The sequence below is a fragment of the Notamacropus eugenii genome, chromosome 6, assembly GCF_028372415.1.
Source record: "Notamacropus eugenii isolate mMacEug1 chromosome 6, mMacEug1.pri_v2, whole genome shotgun sequence".
NCBI classification, from domain to species: domain Eukaryota; kingdom Metazoa; phylum Chordata; class Mammalia; order Diprotodontia; family Macropodidae; genus Notamacropus; species Notamacropus eugenii.
Genome location: NC_092877.1, coordinates 369,618,444 through 369,643,543, shown reverse-complemented (window position 1 = coordinate 369,643,543; position 25,100 = coordinate 369,618,444). Strand labels below are relative to the sequence as shown.

At 41.1% G+C, this 25,100-nt stretch overlaps 1 protein-coding gene across 5 annotated transcripts in view; it reads right to left on the bottom strand.

Moving 5' to 3' along the window:
• PLCH1 (phospholipase C eta 1) overlaps positions 1 to 25,100 on the bottom strand; it is a 246,264-nt gene that overhangs the window by 40,139 nt on the left and 181,025 nt on the right. For all 5 annotated transcript variants that reach the window (XM_072618673.1, XM_072618668.1, XM_072618670.1 and 2 more), the window contains exons 7-11: positions 24,380 to 24,473; positions 20,033 to 20,236; positions 13,195 to 13,315; positions 9,466 to 9,637; positions 2,103 to 2,210 (exon numbers count right to left, since the gene is read on the bottom strand). In XM_072618673.1, the coding sequence (XP_072474774.1) occupies positions 2,103 to 2,210; positions 9,466 to 9,637; positions 13,195 to 13,315; positions 20,033 to 20,236; positions 24,380 to 24,473 (699 nt within the window). The remainder of the gene's footprint in view (positions 1 to 2,102; positions 2,211 to 9,465; positions 9,638 to 13,194; positions 13,316 to 20,032; positions 20,237 to 24,379; positions 24,474 to 25,100) is intronic.

Sequence of the window (25,100 nt, the reverse complement as noted above, 5' to 3'; positions counted from 1 at the left end):
TTATGATGTAAAAGCAAAAACCATTAATAAAAGTTTTAGGTGGAAAGGAAAGTCCCTGAAGATCAGTGATTCTTTGCAAAGAAAGCCCCTGAGTTGGGAGCTCACTCTACCAATGGATAGAAACTTAAGTCTTAGGAGATCAGTCAGAGGGGATTGTCTAAAATACTGAGAAGTTATCACATAATGAATGAAGATCTGAAGTAGATTTGAATTTAGGTCTTCCTGCAACTAGGTGGTGCCATAGTGTACAGAGCACTAGGCCTAGAGTCAGGAAGACATCTTTCTGTCAAATCCAGCCTCAGATATTTACTAGCTAAGTGACCCTGGGCAAGTGACTTCACCCTGTTTGCCTCAGTTTCCTCATCTGTAAAATAAGCTTAAGAAGTAAATGGCAAAACACTTCAGTTTCTTTGCCAAGGAAACCCCAAATGGGATCACAAAGAGTCAGACACAACTGGAAATGCTTAAACATTAATAACAACTTCTTGCATTTTATCCAGAGTTCAAATCCTACACTCTACTATCTCAGTCTGCCTTTCAATTAAGACACATCGAGCAGAGAAAATTACAAAATATTAGCACTCACATGTTTCCATTTACTTAAATCAATATTTATAATCTAATAATATTATAACTATCAAATAACAGACACTTAATGAGATTGGAAGACAATGAGGGCTCCATCTGGCACCTGAGTTTCCTAAACACTTAGACTAAATCCAAACTTCACAGAACATTTAAGTTTGGATTCAGTCAAAAGGTTGCACTTGAGGACCTAGAGAGCCATATGTGACCTCGAGGCTGCAGGGTCTCCACTCTTGGTATAGCTGATATCAAGTTTTCTACCTCACATCCCTATTATAGATAATGTTGATTCTTTTTGGTGCCAACAGACACTGTCAAATACTCTTTCTGTGATATTGTAATATAAATTCAAGGTCACAGTAGAGATCAGGAATATTCAATATCTCCCCAATTCTTTATACTTTATATTCAGCAGGAGAACATAAATGGCATTCCTGCCTCATCCATTGAAGACTTGAAAAGACTGGTTTCTATATAAACGAAAATTATTTTAAAAGGTTCTAAAGATGATGGGAATATATATTGTTGTTATTCACTTGTTTCAATTGTGTCTGACTCCTCATGATCCCATTTGGGCTTTTCTTGGCAAAGATACTGGAGTGGTTTGCCATGTCTTTCTGCAGCTCATTTTACAGATGAGAAAACTGAGGCAAACAGGGTTAAGTGATTTGCCCCAGATTACACAGCTGGTAAATGTCTGAGGCTGGATTTGAACTCAGAAGATGAGTCTTCCTGACTCTAAGCCTGACACTTTATCCACTGGGTCACCTGGCTGCCCCAGATAGTATATATTAGTCTTGGCTAAATGATCACATACTTCCCTCAAAGTAGATTGTAGAGGGAGAAAGTTTTGGGGGAATACTGGCTCACGTAGCCCTATATTTTCCCCTATCAATCAGAAATTTCCTGACTGTAAATCAGCTTGTAGAATAAGGAGTTAGAAGGTACCTATTTTTTCTACCCTCCAATCTAGTTAATAAACTGCTAAGCAACTGCTTATCTTAGATATGATACTACAGAAATCAATCTCAGAATCTTAGAACTGATTAGACCCTTATGTGGATGGTCTAATCCACAGCCTTTCAGTTTCCTTACAAGAGAACCTGGTTTTCCAGGAGGAAAATACCTCCACCAGCAGTGATAGAAAAATTCTTCCAGCGAGCTACAAAAGCAACCACTCATTCATGATTACTCTGTGGAATGGTGCAAAAATGGAGATGGGTAGGACATGGAGACAATTTGAAACTTATTAACTTGATCCAGGTCTATGAGATCCCCAGCTCAAAGTGTAATTGCTTGGTGTTGGATTCAGTTCTAGAGAAGCAGGTCAGGTGAGATCAGATGTCCACCAAAGTCCCTTCCAACTCCAAAAGTCTCCAATTGTGTGATGGAGATGACTTCAGCACCATGATTTCTGCAGCTCATCAGCCACCTTTACAGGCATTCCAACACTGGAGGAGCAACCGGCCCCTCTTCCCTCCTTCTGATACCCATGAGTAGCAAAATGCGTAACTTACATAATGGAGTTTAAATTTGCAGTCATCTTCAATTTCATCAGCGCTGTCTTCATCTGAGACTTCGCCTTCCTCCGCATCTTCCCCAAGGTGGTAGGGTAGCTTCTTACCCTGAAATTTAATTGAAAAAGAATCATTATAAAATAATAATTGAATACTGCTCAGTGTCACTCTTAGACTTAGTTTATAGATTCAGAGCTAGAAGGGGCCTTAGAGACCATGTAGATCAACACTCTGATTTTACAGATGAATAAACTGAGTCCTGAAGAGGTTAGGTGACTTGCCCAAGACCACACAGGTAGTAAGAGATGAGATTTGAATTCTGTTATTCTGATCCTAAATTTAGTACTCTATCCAGGGTACCTTGCCGCCTACCTTATTTAACACCAAGAGGAGATCTATTGAGCTCATCTAAACTGGGGGCGGGGCATTCTTCACCTTTTTAGTGTGCCTTGAACCCTCCTAGCAGTCAATCTGGTGAAGTCATAGCTTAAATGCATTCAACGAAAAACAGAGGATTACAAAGCAAACCGAATACACTGAAATGCAGTTACCAAAATATTAAAACCAAGGTCACAGGCCTCTGTCCAAGAAGACTTTCTACTAGAAGATAATTACATTCATTATAATCATAAGGAGAGAGAACCTATGACCTCCCCAGAGCAACACATCACCAAACGAAGGATCCATTGGCCGCACCACCAGTTTGCAACTGCAGACACAGAGCTAAACACCGTCTCCTGACTCCTCAGCCAGGGCTTTCTTCTAGAAAATGGCACCATTGATTCACATTAACTGAAAAGAAAGCTAGTCTGAAAGAGTAAAATACTATGAAGGACAAAATGTTGAATGAAAATCGAATTCTGGTCCTTTTTAAGCATATGTAATGACAATCACCTGACGGTCATGGTCCTTTTGGAGAACAAAGGACAAACTCACACACGGCAACAACCACCACGCATGATGGCAGTGTTTTTGCAAATTAGAGATTTAAACGGTCTTGATTTCACCAATAGAGAGCTCCCCATTGGCAGGGATGTACAATTGTGCAGAGGTGCTAACGGTCTTAAAAGGAGCTCTCTTAAGTAGAATAAACGTCCTTTATCCCTAGCAAATCTCTTCCTCATCTCCCATTCGGCCAATAAATCAATATTTCTCCACTATAGCTGAGGCCAGGGGAGGTAGAGGCATAAAGTGCTCTTCTTTCCCTCTAAGACCTTATAATACTGCTTGATATCCCCCAACTTCAATAGCCAGTAATAGAGACTTTACTTTCACTGCAACTTTGAAGGAGAAGAAATAGAATTTGGGGGAACAGGAGTCTGGGAGACAACTGAGAGGAGACTAAAGCAAATTTCCTTTGGAAACACAGAGAGTTAACGGTCATAGAGAAAGTCTCTGAGAGACTTGAAGTGTTAATTGTCACCTTTGAGAGAGTCTGAAGACACATTTTGAGAGGAATGAGTTTAATTCTTATTTTGTAGAGAAGACCTTCTGAGAAGAATTCATGAAAGACTTTATGGGCAATTTCCAATTTCTCCTATAAAAGGCCAAGGACTAATGGGAGAAAAAGGCATGTTAAATTCAATCAGGTGGTACTTCAGTAGATAAAGTGCCCAACCTGGAATCAGGAAAACTCACCTCCCTGAGTTCAAATCTAACCTCGGACACTTAGTAGCTGTGTGATCCTGGGCAAATCACATCACCCTGTGGGCCTCAGTTTCCTCATCTGTACAAGGAGCTGGAGAAGGAAATGGGAAACTACTCCAGCATCTTTGCCAAGAAGGAAGTTAAAGTCTTTCATGAATTCTTCTCAGAAGGTCTTCTGAGTTGTGTGGTTCCAATGTTTTCGAGAAGCCTGCAGGTGCAGTTGGGTAGAGGTGACTCTTGCTAGACCTTTTCTCACAGCCAATACTTGGTTGAAAAAAATCCCTGTATGTTTCTGTATTATTCATTACATTCAATAAATTATATGGTTAGTTGGATTAATAATGATTTTCTAAGACCATTGTCTAAGATGGAAGTTTGGGATGGAGAGAGAAGAAAGTTAGTGCATGTTTAAAAAGGGTGGGGGGAGTTCCTTGCTTTTCTAAACTGGGTAAGATGCTCCTGGATAATAAATTAGAGAGGGCTTACATGCTAGTAATCTTTGAGATAATGTCACAACCTTAGTACCCTGTGAGAGGAAGACTAAGGCAATGAAGGTAAAGAAAAGGATGACTCGATGTCACCAACCCCAGAGTCTGGCCATCCTGATAGACTAAAGTGACATCTGTAGGCAAAGGGGGAGAGAACAATTGGCCTTCAGATGCTTTATTTTCCTTAAGTGGAGCACATGTAACTCATTATTCCAGTTGGCCTAATAAGATGCAAGATGGTGTCAGGGAAAGAGCAGTGGATTTGGAGTCAGATGAGCTGGTTCTGAATCCTTCTCCCTTCCTATTTGACCTTGGTGAGCAAGTCATCACCCCTCTCTGTGACTCATTTTCCTTATCTATAAAATAAGAGGGTTGGATCAAACGATCTCTAAGGTTCATACCAGCTCCAAAGTCTACCATTTCAATTGGAAAAAGAACTGTGCCTGTTATTTCTTTGGGAACTCTTGGATAAAGGATTTCCCTCCACCAATGCAAATTGGAACCCTCTCTGCAACTTAGTCTTTGCCTAGAGTGTCAAGAGAAGTTAGGTGACTTGCCCAGGGCCACAGAACTAGTGTATATCAGAGGTGGACTTGAATCCAGCGCTTCTGGCTCTCAGTCCAGTTCTCTCTATCCACTATGTCACCCTATCTCTATCACACCATTATGATAGGTTGGCCAGAAATGACACTTCTTTCCAATTTATGATGCAGGATAATAGAAGGTGGACTTCTTTCACAAATACCTGTCAGTGTGCAATCCAGCTAACCATGAATTTATAGAACTTCCATGCATTCTCTTAGGTCCTCCTGACACTGGTGGCCTCTGCTAAATGAGTTTATTTTGTTAAGAATCCATCCTTCCTGTGATTTTTCTTTTTGGAGGCATAATTGGAATACCTGAGAGTCTGGTTAAGCTACAGAACAGATCACTGAGCCTTCTCAAGTAGACAAGACACAGACCTTCAGGAGTGAACAAAACACCAAGTTAGCAACTCATGACTTGTGAAAAGCCTTCCAACACGTTCACTCATTTACGAAATTCTGGTTCAGCTTGTTCTATGTGAAAGGCAGTGGGGGAACACACAGATGTAATAAAACACTGTCCCTGTTCTTACAGATGCTGAAATACGGTGAATGTTGCATGAGAGTTACACCCTCAGATTAGCATAACTCATACAAGAGTGGCTGCCAAAGACAGCCGAGCTGGTGACAGCCATTTCTCTAGTCTCTGGGACTCCTTCAGTTACACCTCAGGAGTGATGTATATCTGCAAACAACAGCTCACTAGTACAGTCAGTAAAGGGGCCCAAATCAATCATTTTAAAGGAAAAAGAAAATGTATCTTTCAGGAGCAGTTCCCTCATAAAAATAAAGAAATGTAAAAAAAGTATCTAGCCAAGATGAAGAAGGGGAAACAAGCTCATGGAGCTCTGTTAAAGACTCAGCTCCCACAGTGTAGCAGAAAGGACACAGTCAGAGGACCTGGGATCAAATCCTGCCCCTTCCACTTACTACTTGTGTGACCTTGGGCAAATCACTTTATACTGCTTTGGACCTCAGTTTCCTCATCTGCAAAATCAGTGACTTGGTTGATCTTTATTAAGTTTGTAATTTTTTTAAAAAATGACAATAGTAAAGCAAAAAAATTTCTATTCCTATCCCATTTACTGCCTGCATTACCTGGCCACACTACTCTGAGTCTGGGCTTCCTTCTCTGTGAAATGAGAGGACTGGACTGGCTGAATCTCAGGCCCCTTCTTCTGGCTTTGTGATCCCATGATGCAGATATAAAGGGTTGTAAAGGGGGACAGAGCCCTCTGGGTGAGTATGTGCTGCCTTTTAGGGACTGAGCCTAAGGTCACTTATTGGAGGGGCTGAAGATGGTTGCTCTTTTTGTCTGTATTTCAAACTGCATGAGGAGGTGTTGATCTATAAAACATAGGAGATCACAGAAAGGCTGTGGACCACTCCAGAGGGTACCCTTGGAAAATGTACAATAAGTCCTGCTGCTCTTCCAAATGACCACCACCGTCAGTTCTTCCTTACCCAGCAGGAGTCATCCTGGTGCCCAAGAATGCTGTTTGCATGAAAACCAAGAGAAGATTCCTCTAAATTAGGAGAACTTCCATTTGTGCGAGAGGTTATTCAATTAACATCATAAGTGGGTGTGAAATGTCCAAAGGGTCCATTCTGCATAATTTGAATGTCTGCCTTTAAAATCCCTCTGTCTCAAAGTGAAGCCAATTTCCATTCCACAAACTCAATTAAGAGTTTAACCTTTAGACAGCTGGTCTAACGAGAGATAACATTTGAATGGTGATTTACAAACCTTCAAATGACATATAAAATGTGCTATCATGATGACTACATTTGTTATTAGATCTCTAAGGCAGGGACTGTCTCATTTTGGTCTCAGTGCCTACTAAATTTTTAATAGACTTTTAATAAATGTTTTTTGATTGATCATTTGTTATCTCAATCACAAGCTGAACGAATGTTCAGGAAATTCAGAAATGTTTGTGTGACTATAAAGATGATACTCTCCCCCACATGACACACACACCCTTGTTTGACTCTCATTTCAAATCCAGCTCCATTTTTCTCCTACAAAAGGCCAAGGACTAACGGGAGTAAAGGCAAGTTAATTTCAATCAGGTGGTACTTCAGTAGATAAAGTGCCCGACCTGGAATCAGGAAAATACCTCCCTGAGTTCAAATCTGACCTCGAACACTTAGTAGCTGTGTGACCCTGGGCAAGTCACATCACCCTGAAGGCCTCAGTTTCCTCATCTGTACAAAGAGCTGGAGAAGGAAATGGGAAACTACTCCAGCATCTTTGCCAAGAAAATCCCAAATGAGGTCACAAAGAGTCAGATATGACTGATCAATGACTGACTGAATGTTAATTGAGGGAGCACAGTCAAGGAAGTCACCAGACCTATGTTTGAATCTCTAGCACTGATGAGCTGTGTCATCTGGGACAAATCATAATTTCTCTGCCCTAAGTTTCTTCATCTGCAAAATGAGTATAAATGATGCTGATACACCTTATCTCACGAAGTTGTTGTAAGGATCAAATAAGATAATGCATTAGAAGGTAAAAAGCATTTTGGAAATACAATCTATTATATCAATTGAAGCTATTAATATTATTCTCATCCTTACTAATACTTAGAATGTCTGCTCTGCTTTTATCCAAAGTACTTTCATTTATACACTATAACCCTGAATTTTCCTTTGAAGCAGGCACCTATCATATATGCTCAGCTTATATCACTTGTATTACTTGATCTCATCAGAGCGGAGAGTTTCCAAATACCCAAACTCATCATCTCTATTAGGCATTGCTGAGATTTTTGTCATCATTTCTTGCGCTTGGCTGGTTTGTATTTGGAGTGGCTTAGGGGGAGGGTAACAAATGCTGCTGTCCCTGGTCTTTCTGTAAGACAATGGAGATTCCCTGAGGCATCGAGGGGAGCTCTGGTAGTGCATCTGCTGCTGGGGATCAGTTTGGGGGGAGGAGGGAGTGAGGGTCAGTCCCCTTGGGGGAGGGTCTGTCTCTCCAGGCACTGGGCCTTTCTGAACATCATTGCCCCAGGCACCTAGGACAAGAGTCACTCTGCCTTACTGATGGGATGACAATTTCCTGGTCTCTGCAGGATCAGAGTCCTGTCATCCTTCCCATGTACAGCTCCCTGAAACCAAGTGCTAGAAAAAGCTAATGGTTAGAGCATGATAGCACTGGAAAGGATACTGGCTGTGGAATCAGAGTTCTGGATTCAAATCCCAGCTACGCTACTTATTACCTACGTGACCTTGAGAAAGTCATTTTCTCCATTGGCTCAGACTCCTCCTACGACAAGGGAGGAGGCTGAACTCCGTGATGTCTGCAGCACCTTCCATCTCTGCATCTGTGATCCTATCAACCCTTTACGGTCTTTCAATATCTTGAGGCCGTGTGGGACAATGGAAACAGTGCCAGGGTTGGAGTCAGGGCTCCCAGGCTCAAATTTGGGTTCTGCCACTTGCTACCTGTATAAAAAGGGAGTCTCTTCATTTCTCTAAGCCTCAGTTACCCCATCTGTAAAATGAAATAACTGGACTAGATTGAGGCAGCTAGGTGGCACAGTGGTTACAGAGATGGACTGGGAGTCAGGAAGACACTTCCTAACTATGCAACCTTGGACAAGTCACTTAACCTCTGTCTGTATCAGTTCCCTCATCTGTAAAATGGGGATAATAATATGATCCGAGTCACAGGGATGTTGTGTTTATCTCAAATTAAATGATATAAGAGATGTAGAGCACAATTACAATTTATAATTATAATAATTATTATTATATCTCTTCCAGCTCAAGTCCATTACACTCTGATTCTAGCTGACACCATATGCTTATTTTGGTCCGCACCTCTTTTGAGGACAACACAAACCAGTTTGAATTTTAACCCCTGAACTGTTCCCCTTCTATTTTCCAGCTTTGAAACAATGAAAGCAGCCAACAGCATTGGAACTCTGGCTCCCACTGAGTTGACCAAACCTCTGTCAATGCCCCCAGAATGATGCCAGCTGATGGGGTAGGTGGCACCTCCTTTGACTCCATGGCTTTCATTCTCGGCTGTCAGGTTCCTCCCTTCCAGAAGCTGTTTATACTGAAAGCAATGCCAGATTGTCCCTGTGCTGGCCTGTGCTGACACACGCACCTCTAGCGAGCCAGGCCTGCTGGGGATTGGCCTGAGCGGGTGCTGAGCCTCTAAGCTCACTGTCTCACTTACATAACCACAGCAGGCCAAGCGTGAAGGAGAAACTTTTTTTTTCCTTTGACAGATTGTTATGAGAGCTAGCTGTAGGGAAGTAGCAAGATGTCGGGGCACATGCCGGAAGGTATTTGTGGAAGAGCCCAGCTCCTATTTTTTTGCATCGTAAACAACAATTAAAGACTCCAAATTGAACACTAGCTTTAAAGTGGGAGGTAGAGGGAAAGAGAGATAGAGAAGTGGGAGGGAGGAAGGCAGGGAGGGAGAGAGAGAGGAGAGAGAGGGGGAGAGAGAGAGGGAGGGAGGGGGAAGAGGGGAAAAGAGAGAGAGAGAGAGAGAGAGAGAGAGAGGGTCTACTTTGTGCATGCCTTCTGATTGTTATTCTTTTGATAAACTACTTCTTAATCCTTAGGGGAATTTGGGGCTCAGTTGATAGACGATGACTTTTATCATGCTCTGCCAGTAATTACCTTCACTAAAATTTTTCCTTTCAAACTCTGCGGGCTGGGAAGCTGCTTGGTGTCTCCTGTGTCGACAGATGACAAGTCCAGTTTGTCACTGAATATTTCCTTTAGGTAATGAGCAATCTTCTTCTGCTGTTGGATGCTGCAGTGATTCTCAATGGACAAGATCACTGGAAACCTGAGACAAAAACAACCACAGAAGGAAGGCTTCAGGGGCACGGCAGGATGGAGGGTTCAGAAAGCACCCCGGACTAACTGGGCTCTCGCGTTTCTAGGTAGTTGTCTTTGTAGAGGGAAAGATTAATGAAACAAGGGGAAAAGCTAATACCCCACAATGATGCCAGATGCATTGTTAAAACCTCGCCCCCCAGAAAAAAAATTTTGATCTGCTTAATGGTTGAACAAATGGTCAGGGCATAAAGCATACCTTAGATCCACATGAAACTCAAAGCAGGGTATGTAATGTACAAAGACAGGCAGAGGCAGAAGAAAAGAGAGAAAGAAAGAAGGAAATAAAGGAAAAGGAGAGAAGAGGAGGAAAGAGAATGAAAGGAGAAAATAGAAAAGAAGGAAAAGAGAGGAGAAAGAAAGAGGGAGAACAGTGATGAAGGGAAGAAAGGAGAAAGGGAGGAGAGAAGAGAGGAAGAGAAAGAAGAGAGAGCTGGAGAAGGAAATGGGGGGACAGAAAGAGAACAGAGAGAAAAAAGGAAATAAGAAAAAGAAATGGAAAGGGGGAGAGGTAAAGGAACAGAGGGGGAGAAAGATGGAGAAAGAGAAAAGGAAGAGAGGGAAAGGAGGGGAAGAGAGAAAGGAGGAAGGGAGGAGAGGGGAGGAGGAAAGAGGAAAATAGGAGAGAGGGGAAAATGAGACACTGGAGGAGAGAAGAAGGAAAGATGGAGAAGAGAGAGAGAGAAGGAAGGAGAGGGAGACCAGAATGAGAGGCAGAGAAAAAAAAGAGGTGGAAAAATAAAAAAAAAAGAGGTAGAAGAGAGAAGGGAGAAGGGAATAGACAAAGAGGAGGGAAAGAAAGAGGAGATGGAGAGAAAAGAGAGGGTGAGTCTAGAGAGAAGATGAGGCAGGGAAGAAGAGGAAAAAGGGAAAAAAGAGGAGAGGAAAGGAGGGGAGGGGGGAGGAGGAAAGGAACATTACATATTCTATTTGCATCTGATTTAATCTCCCTTTCAGAAACATCTTAGGGACACCTATCATTAAATGTAATTGTTTCTTCATGTTTTTAAAGCTTTCTAGCTAAAATAAAAACAAACTACAGTATTCATTTAAAGAGAGTCCTGTGGCCCTAAAAAAGCAAGTGTTTCCAAACTATGTTGATAGAATGACATTAAAGTGTTTTTCCAAACATTTTAAGCATGGACTGCACACTAGTATTTCTATTTACAAACTGAAAGACGAAGGGACACGTGGTTCAAATGATCTGCCCAAGGCAACAGAGCCAGCTGGTGCAGAGACAGAATAAGGCTCTGGATTCATATACACAATAGAATAGAAAGGGGAAAGAGGAGAAGGGAGAAAACATTTATTAAATACCTACTATGTGCCAAACACTGTACTAAGTGCTTTACAATTATTGTTACATTCGGTCCTTGAAACAACCTTGGGAGGCAGATGCTATTAATATAATCTTCATTTTACAGATGAGGAAACTGAGACAGAGAGAGGTTAAGTCACACAGCTAGTAAGTGTCAGAGGCTGAATTTGAATTCAGATCTTCCTCCACTGTGCCACCTAGCTGGTACACTGCATTTGGAGTCAGTCTGGGTTTGTATCTTCTAAGCTATTTACTAGCAGTAAGACCTTAGTCAAGTCACTTCCACCACTATGGGACCCAAGGACCTCCATCCATAAAGTGAAGGAGATGTGCTAGAAAATCTCCTGTTCAGCTCTAAATCATCATCCCAGCAATTTTGAGTTAGAAAGGACCTTGGAGGTCACCTAGTCTAATGCTTTTGGTACAGATAAGGAAATTGAGGCCCAGAGAAATGGAAGAAACTTGATCATGGTCATACCTCTAGTTAGTTACAAAGCTGGGGTGGGAATCCAAAATCGTGGTTACTACATGGCAATAGATAGATAGCTGGGCTTGGAGTCAGGAGGGCCTGAGTTCAAATTCAGTCTCAGACGTTTACAAGCTGTGTGACCCTGGCCAAGTCACTTAACCTCAGCCTGCCTCAGTTTCCTCAGCTGTAAAATGGGGATCATAATAGCATCTATCTCCCAGGGTTGTTGTAAAGTTCCAGTGTGAGAATCTTTGTAAAGCACTCAGCACAGTGCCTGACAGAAGGAGGGACTTGAATTCTTCATTTCTTCCAATCACTTTCTTCATACTTTTCTTAACCTTTTTTTTATTATATTATAAACTGATTTCCAGGTCTAAATGGCTGACATCTTTATTTGCAAGTTTCATATTATATATTTTAGTGAGGTAATAACTGTTAATATGCCTTCTTTGACACACAGAGAATCCATCAAAAAAATTCAAAATATACCCAGGGAAAACCAAAAACAATTCTCTGGCTTGTGGGCAAAACCCAGTTCCTACATTAAGGGCCGTGACGTTGTGAGATTTTATCTTACTCATTAGGAAAACATAATAACAGTCACAGCCCTGCTAATGAGAAGGATATTAAAACTAATCCTCTAAGGCTAATAATAGAAGGGTATGAATAAGTGATATGCAGAGAATGTAGGGCAGAGTGGAGAGAGCCCTGGTCTTGGAGCCTGAAAGAACCTGGTTGAAGGAAGGGGACTTAATCTGTTGTGTTCCAGGCAACTCTCTTAAGTCAACAAGTTACAAGAAAGGTAGCATCCTGCTTTGGCAGAGGGAATCTCCTCATCTGGGAGTGCCCAATAGCCGTGGAATCCCAGGTTCAGCTCCAATCCCCAGCCTAATGTTAACACAAGATCCATCAAACAGAAATCTGTTCACCACATGTACCCAGCCCGTACCCAAGAGAGTCATCTGATTTAATGCTCATGAGGACCTGAAGGGATATTCGCTTACAAAAACAAACAAACCCAGTGGCTTCGTGTGGAGTGAGCTGGAAATCTCTCCACAATCTTCCCAGGGACTTTAATGGAAATCACATTTAACTAAAAAAGTTCTAATAGATGACACGCCCCCATGAAACTCAAATCGGGGGACAGTAACACCCAATTAATGTGAACAATTCCAGCAAATGAAAATTCCACATGACAGAAAAATGATTCAACTTCTGGAGAGGGCTTTGATATGTTCTTTCTATGAACTTGTTTAACAATTATCCAACTGTAAAGTAGCCATCATGACAATGTTTTCTTTGTAATTTCTTTCTTCTAAAAGGTTGGAGACAGAGAACAACTACAATCTCCCCACAAGCAGATAAATAATAGGTCAGAGGATCAAAGAACCCTGGATTTAAAGTCAGAAGGGACCATAGCAACTACCTGGCAAGACTGCTCAGAAAACCCATTTTCCAGCTGAGAAAACAGAGGCAAGCATCTCTCCTCTTTCCCAAGGCATCCCCCCAAATCAGAAGCAGTGCCTCGTCTATACATTCTGTACATGGTAGACCTCATCAGCTTAACCTCATGGTTGACCAATAGGAAAAGCAAGTATTCAGATTTAAAGGTCATTCACCACTCTGAGCAAGCAAACTTCATGGCAAAAATGTTCATTTCCCCCTTTGTAATTTTGTATTTTGGCTGTGCCCTAACTGGGCTAGACCTCAAGGCACTTACTCATTCTTCACAAAGGCTGTTTTATTGATAGTCTCCACAACATCTCGGAAGAGGATCTTTGAAGTGAGAGTATAACCATGATGGACCACTGGTTCTCCATCTGGACCATCCCAGCAGTCAACTGTTAAAACAAATACATACCCAATTCAACAAGCATTTATTAAGCATCTACTACGTGTTAGAGACTAAGAATGTGAAGTAAAACAAAATTGGCCCTTTTCTCAAGGAATACTCATTCTACCTCCCACTCAATGATTTGTAGGTAACCTTCGCTGGAAACCTTCATTTTGTTCTATTCGGCATGTTCAGCATGAGATGATATACCCATTGTAATCACGAAATAGAACCTAGGGTCCTTTGGTGCCTCAGTAGAGAAGGTTGTGTTTTAGGAAGATTTATTAACCCAAAAGAATTAAATATGATGATTTAGCTTAATGTGGAAGAAATCACCAGCTGTTTCATGCTCACAAAAGGGATCTGGCAGATCGGATCAAACTGAAAACCCATATCTGAAGCTGCTCAACTGATCCAGTTGAGTTTCGATGTCTAAAATTCTATTTGGAGAATCTAACTTCTCCAGGGGAACAATAAAAATGTCCCTAAAATAAGTGGCATAAATTTAGGGTTAAATATTGTTGCTCTTTCAATGTTTTTATAACAATCACAGCCTTCTGACACTTCCCACTCAACACGTTGTTATATCATGAATTCAGTGTAGCTATAATAAACATACAACATATATATCAAGAAAGGCACCTTGACACAGTGGATGGAGCATGGTCTTAGAAACAGGAAAGCCTGGGTTCAAATTCCAACCCTGACAATCGGTAACCATGCAACCTGGGGGAAGTCACTAGGCAAACAACACCAGAGCTGAATGTTGTGGTTCTATTTAACCATGAATGGGTTGCAATCTTGATTCATGAAGGGTGTTCTCAGACCAGGAATTCCCCATGCTAATATATCCACATTGTTTATTCTGGTGTCTTTGCTTTTACTGGCTTCTCTTATGACCCTAAGAGAACAATGTGTCCTCATCCCAAGATGTCCTCAGTTCTCTGTTTTTCGCTTCCCCCCACTCCCCCAGTAGGCTGATTAAGCCTCACAGCTTCAACAAACCTCCCACCCCAGAAGACTCTCTGATTTGTTTTTCACCCCTGACTTGCCCACAGACTCACTCTATGTACATGTCCTGCCACTGTTTCAAACTCATATTATATAAAAGTTAATTTACCTCTTCCTCAAGAGTCTTGGGAATAATGGGTCTTGTTTCCAGTACAGCCAATGGTGACCCCAGAACCATCACTGAGGGAAGAAATCCTAGGGATAAGGGACTGTCTTTCCTACCACCAAAATCACTGATCCTGCTTCCAGGCCAGACCCTACAGCCATAATCCTGGGAAGCAATCCTTAGAATTGTCCAATGGTTTTACAGTAGAATCTGGTAAAATTTTATCAGTGGAAATGATGTTAAATGACACATTAATATCTGTTTTACCACCAAACCCTACGGATCAAGAGACTTTTCCATCGAACTTGTAGTTGAAAGCTTCTGTGTTCTGTCTCTCCCTCGAAAGCAGGAAACATCTGATTTTTCTATTTGTATCCCCAGTGCTCAGCTTTTTCATTTGTTTTAATTCATTCATTCTTCTTCTAAACTGGCTTTCCCCCCCAATCATTTTGTTTCCGTTCTTGTGTCTCAGTCCAGAAATTTTGAAATCACCTTTGGCTCTTCACTCTCCTTTATCCACTGGATTGAATCATCATTTCTCATCATCTGGGCCTTCAGTAAAGCTCTCAGATTCTTCTTTCCTCTCTCTTTAACCTGCTACCACTCTAGTCTAATTTCTCACACTGTCCAGATGCAGATTACTGCAACAAAGTCTTAGCTTGTTTTCTTGTAGTTGGCTATCAGACCAATTTCCTGAGATCTACTTCTCCTGCCACTCCCCCAAAGTGACTTGGTGGATTTGGAAGGGACCTCAAAGGCAATGTAATCCATGAAGTGGACCACCCATCCCCATGTTAAATCTAAACTTCTCCACTAGGAAGTTCAATAACCATCCACAATATGGCCTGACCCTAAACGTAGAACCTCATTTCCCATTGCTTCCCAAAATACCACCTTAGCAGGCAGTCAGGCCTACTGACTGCTTTCACACAAATAGAAGCCTTTGGTTTTTGTTTCTCCCTTCTCATTTTTGTTTGCCCACTTGCAACAGGCTTGTCCTTTCTATTTAGGTAAATTCTGCTCATTCTTGAAAGGTGAGTTCAAACCACATCTTTTCCAGGGAGACTCCTTCTAGCCTCTTCTGCTCCATCATCAAATCCACACAGGTTAGATAATAAAGGGTACCATTAATTGATACCTAGATGCTGCTAGAGTATAGATCTCTTGAAAACAGGATCTTGTCGTATTCTTAGTTGGATTTCCCACAATGTCCAACTGTCTCAAGCACAAAGGACTTATTCTATCAACAAAGTATATGTAAAAAGTATTTGTAGACAGATTTCATATTCCCTATGTTCAAGTACCATGTCTTTGCCTCCAACATTTTTCAAAATTTCTCTACAATCCATGATTCTTCTCACTTCACAAGCTATCAGTCTTCAGAATTTCTCATAAGGTCATAGGTTCAGACCTAGATGGAGCCTTACTGGTTATCTGATTTCCTATTTTGTAAAAGGAGAATCTGAGATAAGAAGGGTCAAGGTCACATGGATACTAAGTGGGGAGGTCAGGATTTGAACCCATGACTTCTGCCTCAAAAGCCAGGGTTCTTTCTACTAGAGCAGACCACATCACAACAAATAAATGATAAAATTAAAGAAAATGACCTGTTTTCAGGGGCAATAGTAAGAGAAACATGAAAATAAAGCGAAAGAATAAGGATTCCACTGAGAAACATAAACAATTTCAGATATCATTTGAGAAGATTGTATGGCACCTTTGAGACTACAAGGGAAGTAAAATGTGTCAAAGCAATGGTCTTTAGATGAAAACCTTGGTTTATCTGCTTTCCTCAGACTTAATGCTCCCTTAAAAATTTGATGTTTTTTCTGTATATTGTTATAAGAAGAGTGAAGAGATATCTTCAGGTCTCAATGACCACAATTTCAGTAACTCACATCCTGAGGTGTTCCGAGAGTATAACAAAAATTCATAGATAACTCACATTTGTTCACAAAAAAACACTAAGGACAATAAATGGCTGTCCAAATGTGTCATTGTGTAAGGTGCTAATAACTATTTTTAAATATCCATAAACTAGTGAAAGTGTTTGGGTACGAATAAGCAGAGTATAGTTTGGTCTTGAGAATCCTGGATCCTGTAGGGGATGCTCACCTACAACAGACTTCGATTTGCTTGTCCATAAAAACATTTATATGAGATACAGCAATAGAATCCTAGACAGAGTCTGGAAAATGAGGCTTGAATCCAATCTCAGACACTCACTAGCTGTATAAATGTAAACATGGAGGTAGCCCTGAAAACTTCTTTGGGCTTTGATTGTTTTATCTGTAAAATGGGTTTAGACCCAATGGTCACTAAGTTTCCTCCTAACACTAAGATCTATGTTCTTTTTAACCCTGGGGACTAGAAGGACCTAATCTCCTCAAACTAGAATAGCTTTTGGGTCTCATTGTTGAATCATGTTGTGGAAGAGGCAAGAAGGCTCATGACAAATTGGCCAGGGAGTTTGAATCTCTTGCATCTCGACTGCCAGCTTCTCATGACAGAACTGACAGAATCTGTCTGGCAATTCCAGATAGATGCCCCAAGACGACAGCAAAGGTACTGAAACAGCTTTTAGAGGTTATGTCAGTATTAGGCCCATCTTAAAAACATTAACTGCTTGAACAAAACATCTTTATTTCTCAAACAGTCCTGACTAAAAGGTAGGACCAGGTGAAAAAAAGGATATCAGCTCAATCTACTGATGAGCCAGATCGACTAGAGAAGCTTTTTATCAGCCCTCCCCAAGATGCCATAAATATCTGATTAAGGAAGGAACTTCAGCTGGACAAATGGAAATGGAAAACACAACAGGACTGAAAAAGAGATTGGGAAGTGCAGAAGGTTTCAGGGGTTTTCTACTGATCACGAACAGCATGAAGCAGCTGTCCAAAGCCATCCTTCTCTTCCTCAGTAATCACCTTACTGCACTGCACTCCCAGCATTATGGGAGACCATCTCAGGCACCGGGAATAATCTCTGACTGGCTATGGTCCATAAATTAGGCTTAGCAACTATTCAATAATAACAATAAAACCAAGTAATTTAGTACAGACGTGATGTGGAAAAGCCTGCTAGGTGCCCTTGGGACTCTTCCACCACAATCTGTAAGCAGAGGTCATGGACCAGAAGATCTTAACCTAGGGTCTTTGACCTTAGCTAAAAAAAAATCAGATGATAGATTATTTCAATATGATTGGTTTCTTTGTAATTTTATGTATGTTATTTTAAAACATGATTCTGAAAAGGGACCCGTAGGCTTCATAACAGTGATAGGGGTTCAGGAGGTAAAACTGGTTAAAAGGTAGTTCAAGGACCCTGGTTTAAGAAATTCTGAAGTGGATCATCTGTATCTAGCTATGTAAGTGTAGCTAGTCCACCCGAGGAGGATGCTGCGATCAGGAATTTTGAATGAGAGGTATAGGGAAGGAAGCTTCAAGGGTCTGGGCAGGGTCTGGCTGCATCAGGGGAGTTCTGACCACCCAGAGGGCCAGGTCAAGAAGAACTGGGCACCTGTGCCATAGAAAAGAGAGGGCAAAAGATAAGTAATTTGGCCTAGGGTTGGTAACCATCCCCAAAGGCACCAACACTCATTCTCTATGCCACCTCTGCTATTCATACCATAGGATCCCAGTGCCTGCTGAACTGTAGGGGTCTCATCATCTGCAAATATTCAACTCATGATAATGATGGCCAGAGTCAATTTCTATGCATTTGCAAGAGACCTGTTGGGTGGACAAGTTAGTCTAAAGATCTCTTATGTTAAAAGGAGTTTTTTTTTTTAATTTCTTTCAATATTTTATAAACTACATTTTCTTGCTCAAATAATTTCCAAAGACCATAGGATTCAATGTTATTTCACTGTACTTTGTGTTCACATCATCTCAGATCTAAAGTTGGAAGGGACCCTAGTGATCACGTAGCCCAACCACCTCATTCTACAGATGTGAATGATGAGACCTGGAGACATTCAGGTCTTGCCCAAGGTCCCACACATACTAAGCATCAGAGATGTGCTGTGAGTCAGTAAAGAGTCTAAATGTCCTGTTTCCTTTAAGTCCCTCTGTATGAAGCACCATTTGTTTTGGGATGCCAGTTCCCAGAAAGTCACAACCTGGTTTATTATGGCTGTGAGGAATGATGAACATGAAGTCAATGAAACAGAGAAAGACGTGTCTGAGAGGACAAAGAGGGAAGAAAGTTGAGCCAAAAGGATAAGACACACAATGACAGCAGCAACACAAATAACACAAAAAGAAAAGGCAAAATAACTCAGGTCCAACACAAATGATGAAAATTAAAGGACACACTCCTCTACAAAGAGGGAACTTCAGACATGGAAAATGAGATCAATGGCAATCACTCTCTTGGAAGTCTTGCTTGACTCTTTTTAAACATTCAAGTTAGAGTCAGAATTAGAGATAGAGTCAGAGGGTGAAGGTTGGTTATAGTCAGAATTACAGTTGGTATTTTGGGAGGAAGTATGCAGTGTGGCAGCACGGTGCATCCATTTTTAAAAATATTTACCAATTGACTGAAGAAAAAACAATAATAAGAGGTAAATGCAAAGAACCAACAACAGTAAAAAATTTGAAAACTAAACGCTGTAATCAGAATGACTAAGATTGCCCCCAAAGGAGAGATGGCCAATGGATCTCTGTTTGCAAAGGTAGAAGACTGGTACAAAGGAAACTACACTCTCCTAGAGGCAGAGGACCTGGATTCACATCCTGCCAGTGAGGCTGAGTCCTTGTGCTTGGCACTAGATGACTGCAGGAGTTTTTACATCTTTTGTCTCATTTGATCCTCTCCACCAACTTCTTATGATCCTGCATTTTACAGCTGAGGAAACTGAGGCTGTGAAAGGTTAACCACACAGTGTGTCAGGCAGGATTTGAGCTTGGATCCTACTGACTCCAAGTCCAGCACTGTATTTATTCTATCACTTAGTTGCATGTCATCTCTCTCAGCCTCAGTTTCCTAAGCTGTAAATTGGGGGGAGTGGACAAGATGGCGTCTAAGGTCTCTCCCAAATCCACGTGTCTAGTGCTATGGCTATGACGGTAGAATGTCACATCTGCTATTGAATTGGGCTAACATATTGGCTAGTTTTGTTGTCCTGCTTTTTCCATCTCTCAGAAGACTCCCTGAACAAAAGGGAAGTAGGAAAAAAAGATGCCCATTTTTTTAAGAAAGTAAATTTTAAAGCAAAGTAATGTGGTTCAGTAGATGGAGTGCAAGGGTTTGGAGTCCACAAGCCCAACCTCAGACACTTCCTAGCTGTATGAACCTGAGCAAGTCACTTAGCCTGTGTTTGCCTCAGTTTCCTCATTTGTATAATGGGGATGATCATAGCACCCACCTCACAGGGCTGTTGAGAGGATCAAATGAGACAATAATTATGAAGCACTTAGCACAGCGCCTGGCCATTGTTGTTCAATCATTTAGTCATGTCCAACTCTCCGCGATCCCACGGACTTTTTGTCCATGGTTCTCTTGGCCTGGTACAAAGTGCTGTGTAAATGTAAGCTATCATGATTATTTGGTGTTGCTGCTTATTGTTATTACCGTATCCCGAGGAATGAGCAAGAGCAAAGCTACCTTCCACACAGCGACAGCCTTCTTGCAGCACACGGGCGTACATGTCCACCTTGGACTGGGAGAGGAGCTGGTCACCAGTCAGGTACGTGTTGTGAGAGGAGGCAATGTAATAGTTGCAGAGGGGCTGGTCCATGTCTTGGAACACCTCAGAGTGCAAGGGGTTAAAGACGTCACAGGCAGGACTCCTCATAAAGTTTGTAAAACCTTTCAAGGAAAGAGACAAGAAAGATTCAGACCTTGACATGGCAGAGGACCATACATGGAAACTGGAAATCGGTACTGAACTAAATCCATTCTTGTAGCTATCCCATGATAAAAGGTTATCCCTTTATTGATTACATCATGATCTGAGAATTAGGCAACATCTTTCTTCCAAAATAACTAAGGCATTTTCTTATCAATACTCTCTCTGGGGCCCTGGAACTCAGTTTCCTTATCTGTAAAAATAAGGACTATCTGAAATCTCAGTTCACTCTCAGCTCTATATCTATGAGTTAGTGATCTTATATACCTTAGGAACACCCCCTAAAGAGCATGTGGTGGGTATCTTTTTTATAGAAGGAAAAACTGAGGCATTACAAAAAGAGATTTGTCCCCAGTCAAAAATCCGAGTCAGTCACAGAAAACTGTAACATTGCCATATTTGGGGAGGAGAAGGAAGCTGGTAAAAGCTAGCAGTTTTCTTGTTGTTTTTTAACTTTGACTTAAAATAACACTACATTGTAGGAAAACAGCTGAGAAAGTCGTTCAATGCACAGTTAAGCAAAGCTAATATGACAGAGACAATGAGACCAAAATGGGTTCTTGTCCATTTCATAGTTTATCTTTGCAGACATCTTTATAACCAACAGCATTGTAGCAATTATAAACATTGTCACTGTAACAATGAGCATTGTCATTTTGAGGCTGACAAAACTGGATCTACTCTTGGGCAGTCTTGTATTATGTCCAAGCAAACCCATCAGAAATGCAAATTGTGGTGAACCAAATAGACAATAGTTGATGATAAATGACATTTTTGGCCAGCGCATGTTGTTTCTTGTGTCTTGTGCTTACAGACTATTGTGTAGGGTAAGGAGCATAAATGACGGATTCACTTCAGTTTAATTCAACAAAGATTTGTTAATCACCTACTATGTGCAAGGAACTGTATAAAACACAGGGTGGGCGTGGGGTGCTGGGCTATACAGACAAAAACGGAACAGCCCCTGTCCTCAATAATCTCAGATTCTAACAGCAGAAGCAGTAAATTATTTCAACAGTGTCAAAGGATGCCTGGCAACTAAGAGGTCCCCCAAAATATCAGTGGCCCAAAGAACAGTCCCTATGTACCCACACAAAACAATTTTAGAGTGTCTTTTTTTCTACATAGTCAAGAAATATGCCATTGAGCACAGAGAAATCTAATAGAAAATTGAATCCAACTGAAGGCACAGATAGGTAGGCCAGTCTACTGGAGTATAACTGAGGCAGTCATTCCACTGATGGTCAAGAAAAAGCCCAAAGAACCCTAGGAAAACTTACCTATTTCCCCTTAGTCACCATTTTACCTCCACTTTCCTTTGAAATTAGCTTTTCTCAATAGAAAAAAACTTAAAATTGTATTGGTACAGCTAGATTAGTTATGTTCAACCAAGTAAAAGGAAGAGGAGAAAAGAGAAATGGATGAAGTCATATGGCATATTAAGGAATATTCCCATTTAAAGAAACATAGGAACCAAGATGCAAAACATTTACTAAAGATCAGTGGACACAGAAGTAAGCATGATGTTTTCATAATAATTAGCATTTAAATATAATGCTTTAAGGTTTGAAGCACACCTTAAAATATTATTTCATTTGATTCTCACAGCTCTGGGAGGTGGGTGCTCTTATTCCCACTTAAAAGATGGGACTACAAGAAGTTAATACAGGATCACAGAGCTGAATTGAGTTCAATAGGGTTCAATTTTCCATTAGATTTTTCTGTGCTCAGTGGCATATTTCTTGACCATGTAGAAAAAACAGACAACCCTAAAACTGAGTTTGGATCTGAACTTGGGTCTTCTGATTTTGTTAATACTCTATCCATTGTACAATTCAGTATACTTCAGACCACTTGAAAAGAAAGAGGAAATAGATAAGAATTTGGGGAAATATACCAGCAGGCTGACATGATGACATGATACTATAACCATAGATGGGATTAAAAGCCTGTGGGTCTAATTTCACTTCCTGTCAAAATTCTAGGATGTATTATTAAAAGGATAGTTCATGAACATAGAAGAGAAAGCAGCAATTACCAAGAAACAATTTGGCTTCATTCAGGTAAAGGAGAGGTCATGCCAGATGAACCTTACTTCCTTTTTTGACAGGACTACTGAAATGGCAGATAAGGAGAATGCTATGGATGGAGTTTGCCTCGATTTTAGATCTGACAAAGTCTCTCAAACTGCTCCTGTAGAAAAGATGGAGAGATGTGGGCTACACTATAATAATATGGTTTGATGGATTTGCAACTGGCTGGATCACTGGATCTAACAAGCAATCATCAATAGCTCCATGTCAACTTGGAAAGAGGTCTTAGAAAAGAGTGCCCCAGAATCTATTCTTGGCCTAGGAACGTTTAACATTTTGGCCCATGACTTCAATCAATACACGACTGCTGTCTTTGAGTATCTGAATATCTGTCATACAGAAGATGAAATATTCTGTCCTGCTATGCCTCAGAAGGTAGAGCCAGGAGTGATGAATGGAAGAGGCAAAAAGAAGGATTTAGATTGGAAGTCAGGAAATAACTTCCTAACCATTCGGGCTATAGAAAAGTGGACTGGGAAGCCTCAGGAAGCAGTTCTCCAAGTCTAGAGACCAATAGGCGAAGCCTGAATGGCCACTTGTTGGATACAATATGAAGGAGATTAGATACCCTCCTCCTAAATCTAAAATATTGTAATACCACCCAGACGGTATGTGAACAAAGAGAATGTGAACTAGACAGAATCCTGAGGGTTAGGATGGACTCCAGAGAGAGCAGGAAGGGAGAGGACTGAAAAGAGGACTCTAGTCAAGGCAGGAGCAAAAGACAATGATTCAAGATGCCCTATGAGAACAACAGAGACTTGATTCTTTGTCTTCTACTGAGAGAAGCTGGTCCCATGTGGGGCATCTCCAGCCTTATCCCACTTAAGAGAGAGAAGGCAGCAGCTGCTAGCTTTGGTAGAAGCAATGCAAACACTCAAGTTTCCTTCATCTAGCAGTTTTTCCTCTCAAGATATTTCACTACCCTTTATAGGTTAGAAAAGCCAATGAACTTTCCAATAAGAATAATTTACATATTCAAACACTGCCTTGGACCTTTTAAAGGTAAAATGACAAAGATGACAAATGAACAAGGTTAAGGAGGAGGGTTCCCAACTGGTACCACCAATGTAAAGACTGTAAGTTAACAGTTTGTGACATCTGCTTTGAGATGTGCCTGCAAAATGGCCAAGCTAGTGATCATTCCCCTAAAAGAGAGGAAAGGAAAGAAAGACTCAAAGAAAAGACACACGGAGAGTGAGAGAGAGACAGAAACAGAGAGACAGAGATATAGAGAGACAGAAACAGGGACAAAGACAAAGAGAGAGACAGAAAGTAACAGAGATGCCAGAGAAATGAGCAAATTAGAGAGACCTTAATACAATGAATCAATACTATCAGGTAAATTATTATGAGGTTGAAATGAGATAGTGAATATAAAGCTCTTGGCAAATCTTAACGTATTATCAAAATGTCTATTATTGTTTTTATAACAATAAATTCTTAGCCTCTAATCTGATGACTTCATTCCCTTAGCTTTTTACTGCACTCCTTTTGAGTTCAGACAATGTTTTTATAGCAACACAGGGGTGTACTGGTAAAGGTTGAACAAGTGGTCACTGGTGGAGTAAAATGTATGTACATGCTCTGAAATTTAATCTGCATTATTAACACTTCCTTAAATCTAGACAATCAACAAAAGTGACTGATGCCCTGATTTATAACGTGGCCAATTCCTGAGATGTAAATGCTCCCCACAAAAGTTTAACCATCGCAAACAACTGGTTAGAGCTAGCTCCCATAAAATTAAGGCAGGAGAAACCGCCTGAACCCTCACACACAACCCTCAGACTCTGTGAAGGGAGAATGGACCTTCCGAGTTGTTTAAAAAATAAAAACCCAACCCAGCTCTGTAAGAGATAGGAATGAAGCTCTGACATGACCTGAAGGAGGATACTGGAGAGCTTTTGGGTCCCCTCTAGGGTGCAGGCTTCTTTCCAGGTGCTTGTGCCAGTTTAATATCATCAAATATAATGAGAAATCAATGTTTAGTATCTAAGAATGTTTTACCTTCTATGCCAAGGACATTTTTCTCCTTGTTTTCTTCTGAAACTTCAAACTTCTTTATGATGTCAAGACAATATTCTGGTGTCACATTGGTCATCTAAACCAAAAAGACAGTGTTAGTGCAGCATCGTGTAGGTTTTATCACCTGATGAAAGGGACCTCAAACTCTGCCTGAAATGTTGGCGATCAAACACCAATGTTCTGAAATAGGGAGAAAAGAGTGAATCATACAGTCATAGAATATTTCCAGGGTTTCTGCAAGCTCTTCACAAGGTGCATGCTCTTAACTTACCTTGTTCCAGTGTGGGCCAAAGCAGATGACAAGGTCCCTAACAACTCAGATTCTACGAACTCCAGGTAGAACAGGAACTTGGCTTGAGTGTGATGCCAATTTCCTTATCCACCATGGAACTCACCATTGTTCCCCCAAGCTTGCCCTTCCTTCAGACTTGGTTCCCCTGCTCCCCAATCACCCAGGTGTGAAACTCCAGCAATGAGCTCAGCTCCTTTCTCTCCCTTTTCTCCAGAACTCATCAGTGGCCCCAACTTATTTCTTCCTCTACAATATCACTTGCATCTTTATCTTCTTTCTCTCTAGACATATGTCAACCACCTTAGCTCAAGTCCTCAGCATTGTTTTCCCTGCACCATTGCAATGGCCTCCTGCTAGGCCTCCATGACACCATTCTCTCCCCTCCCCAAGCTGTCCTTCCAACACAGGTGT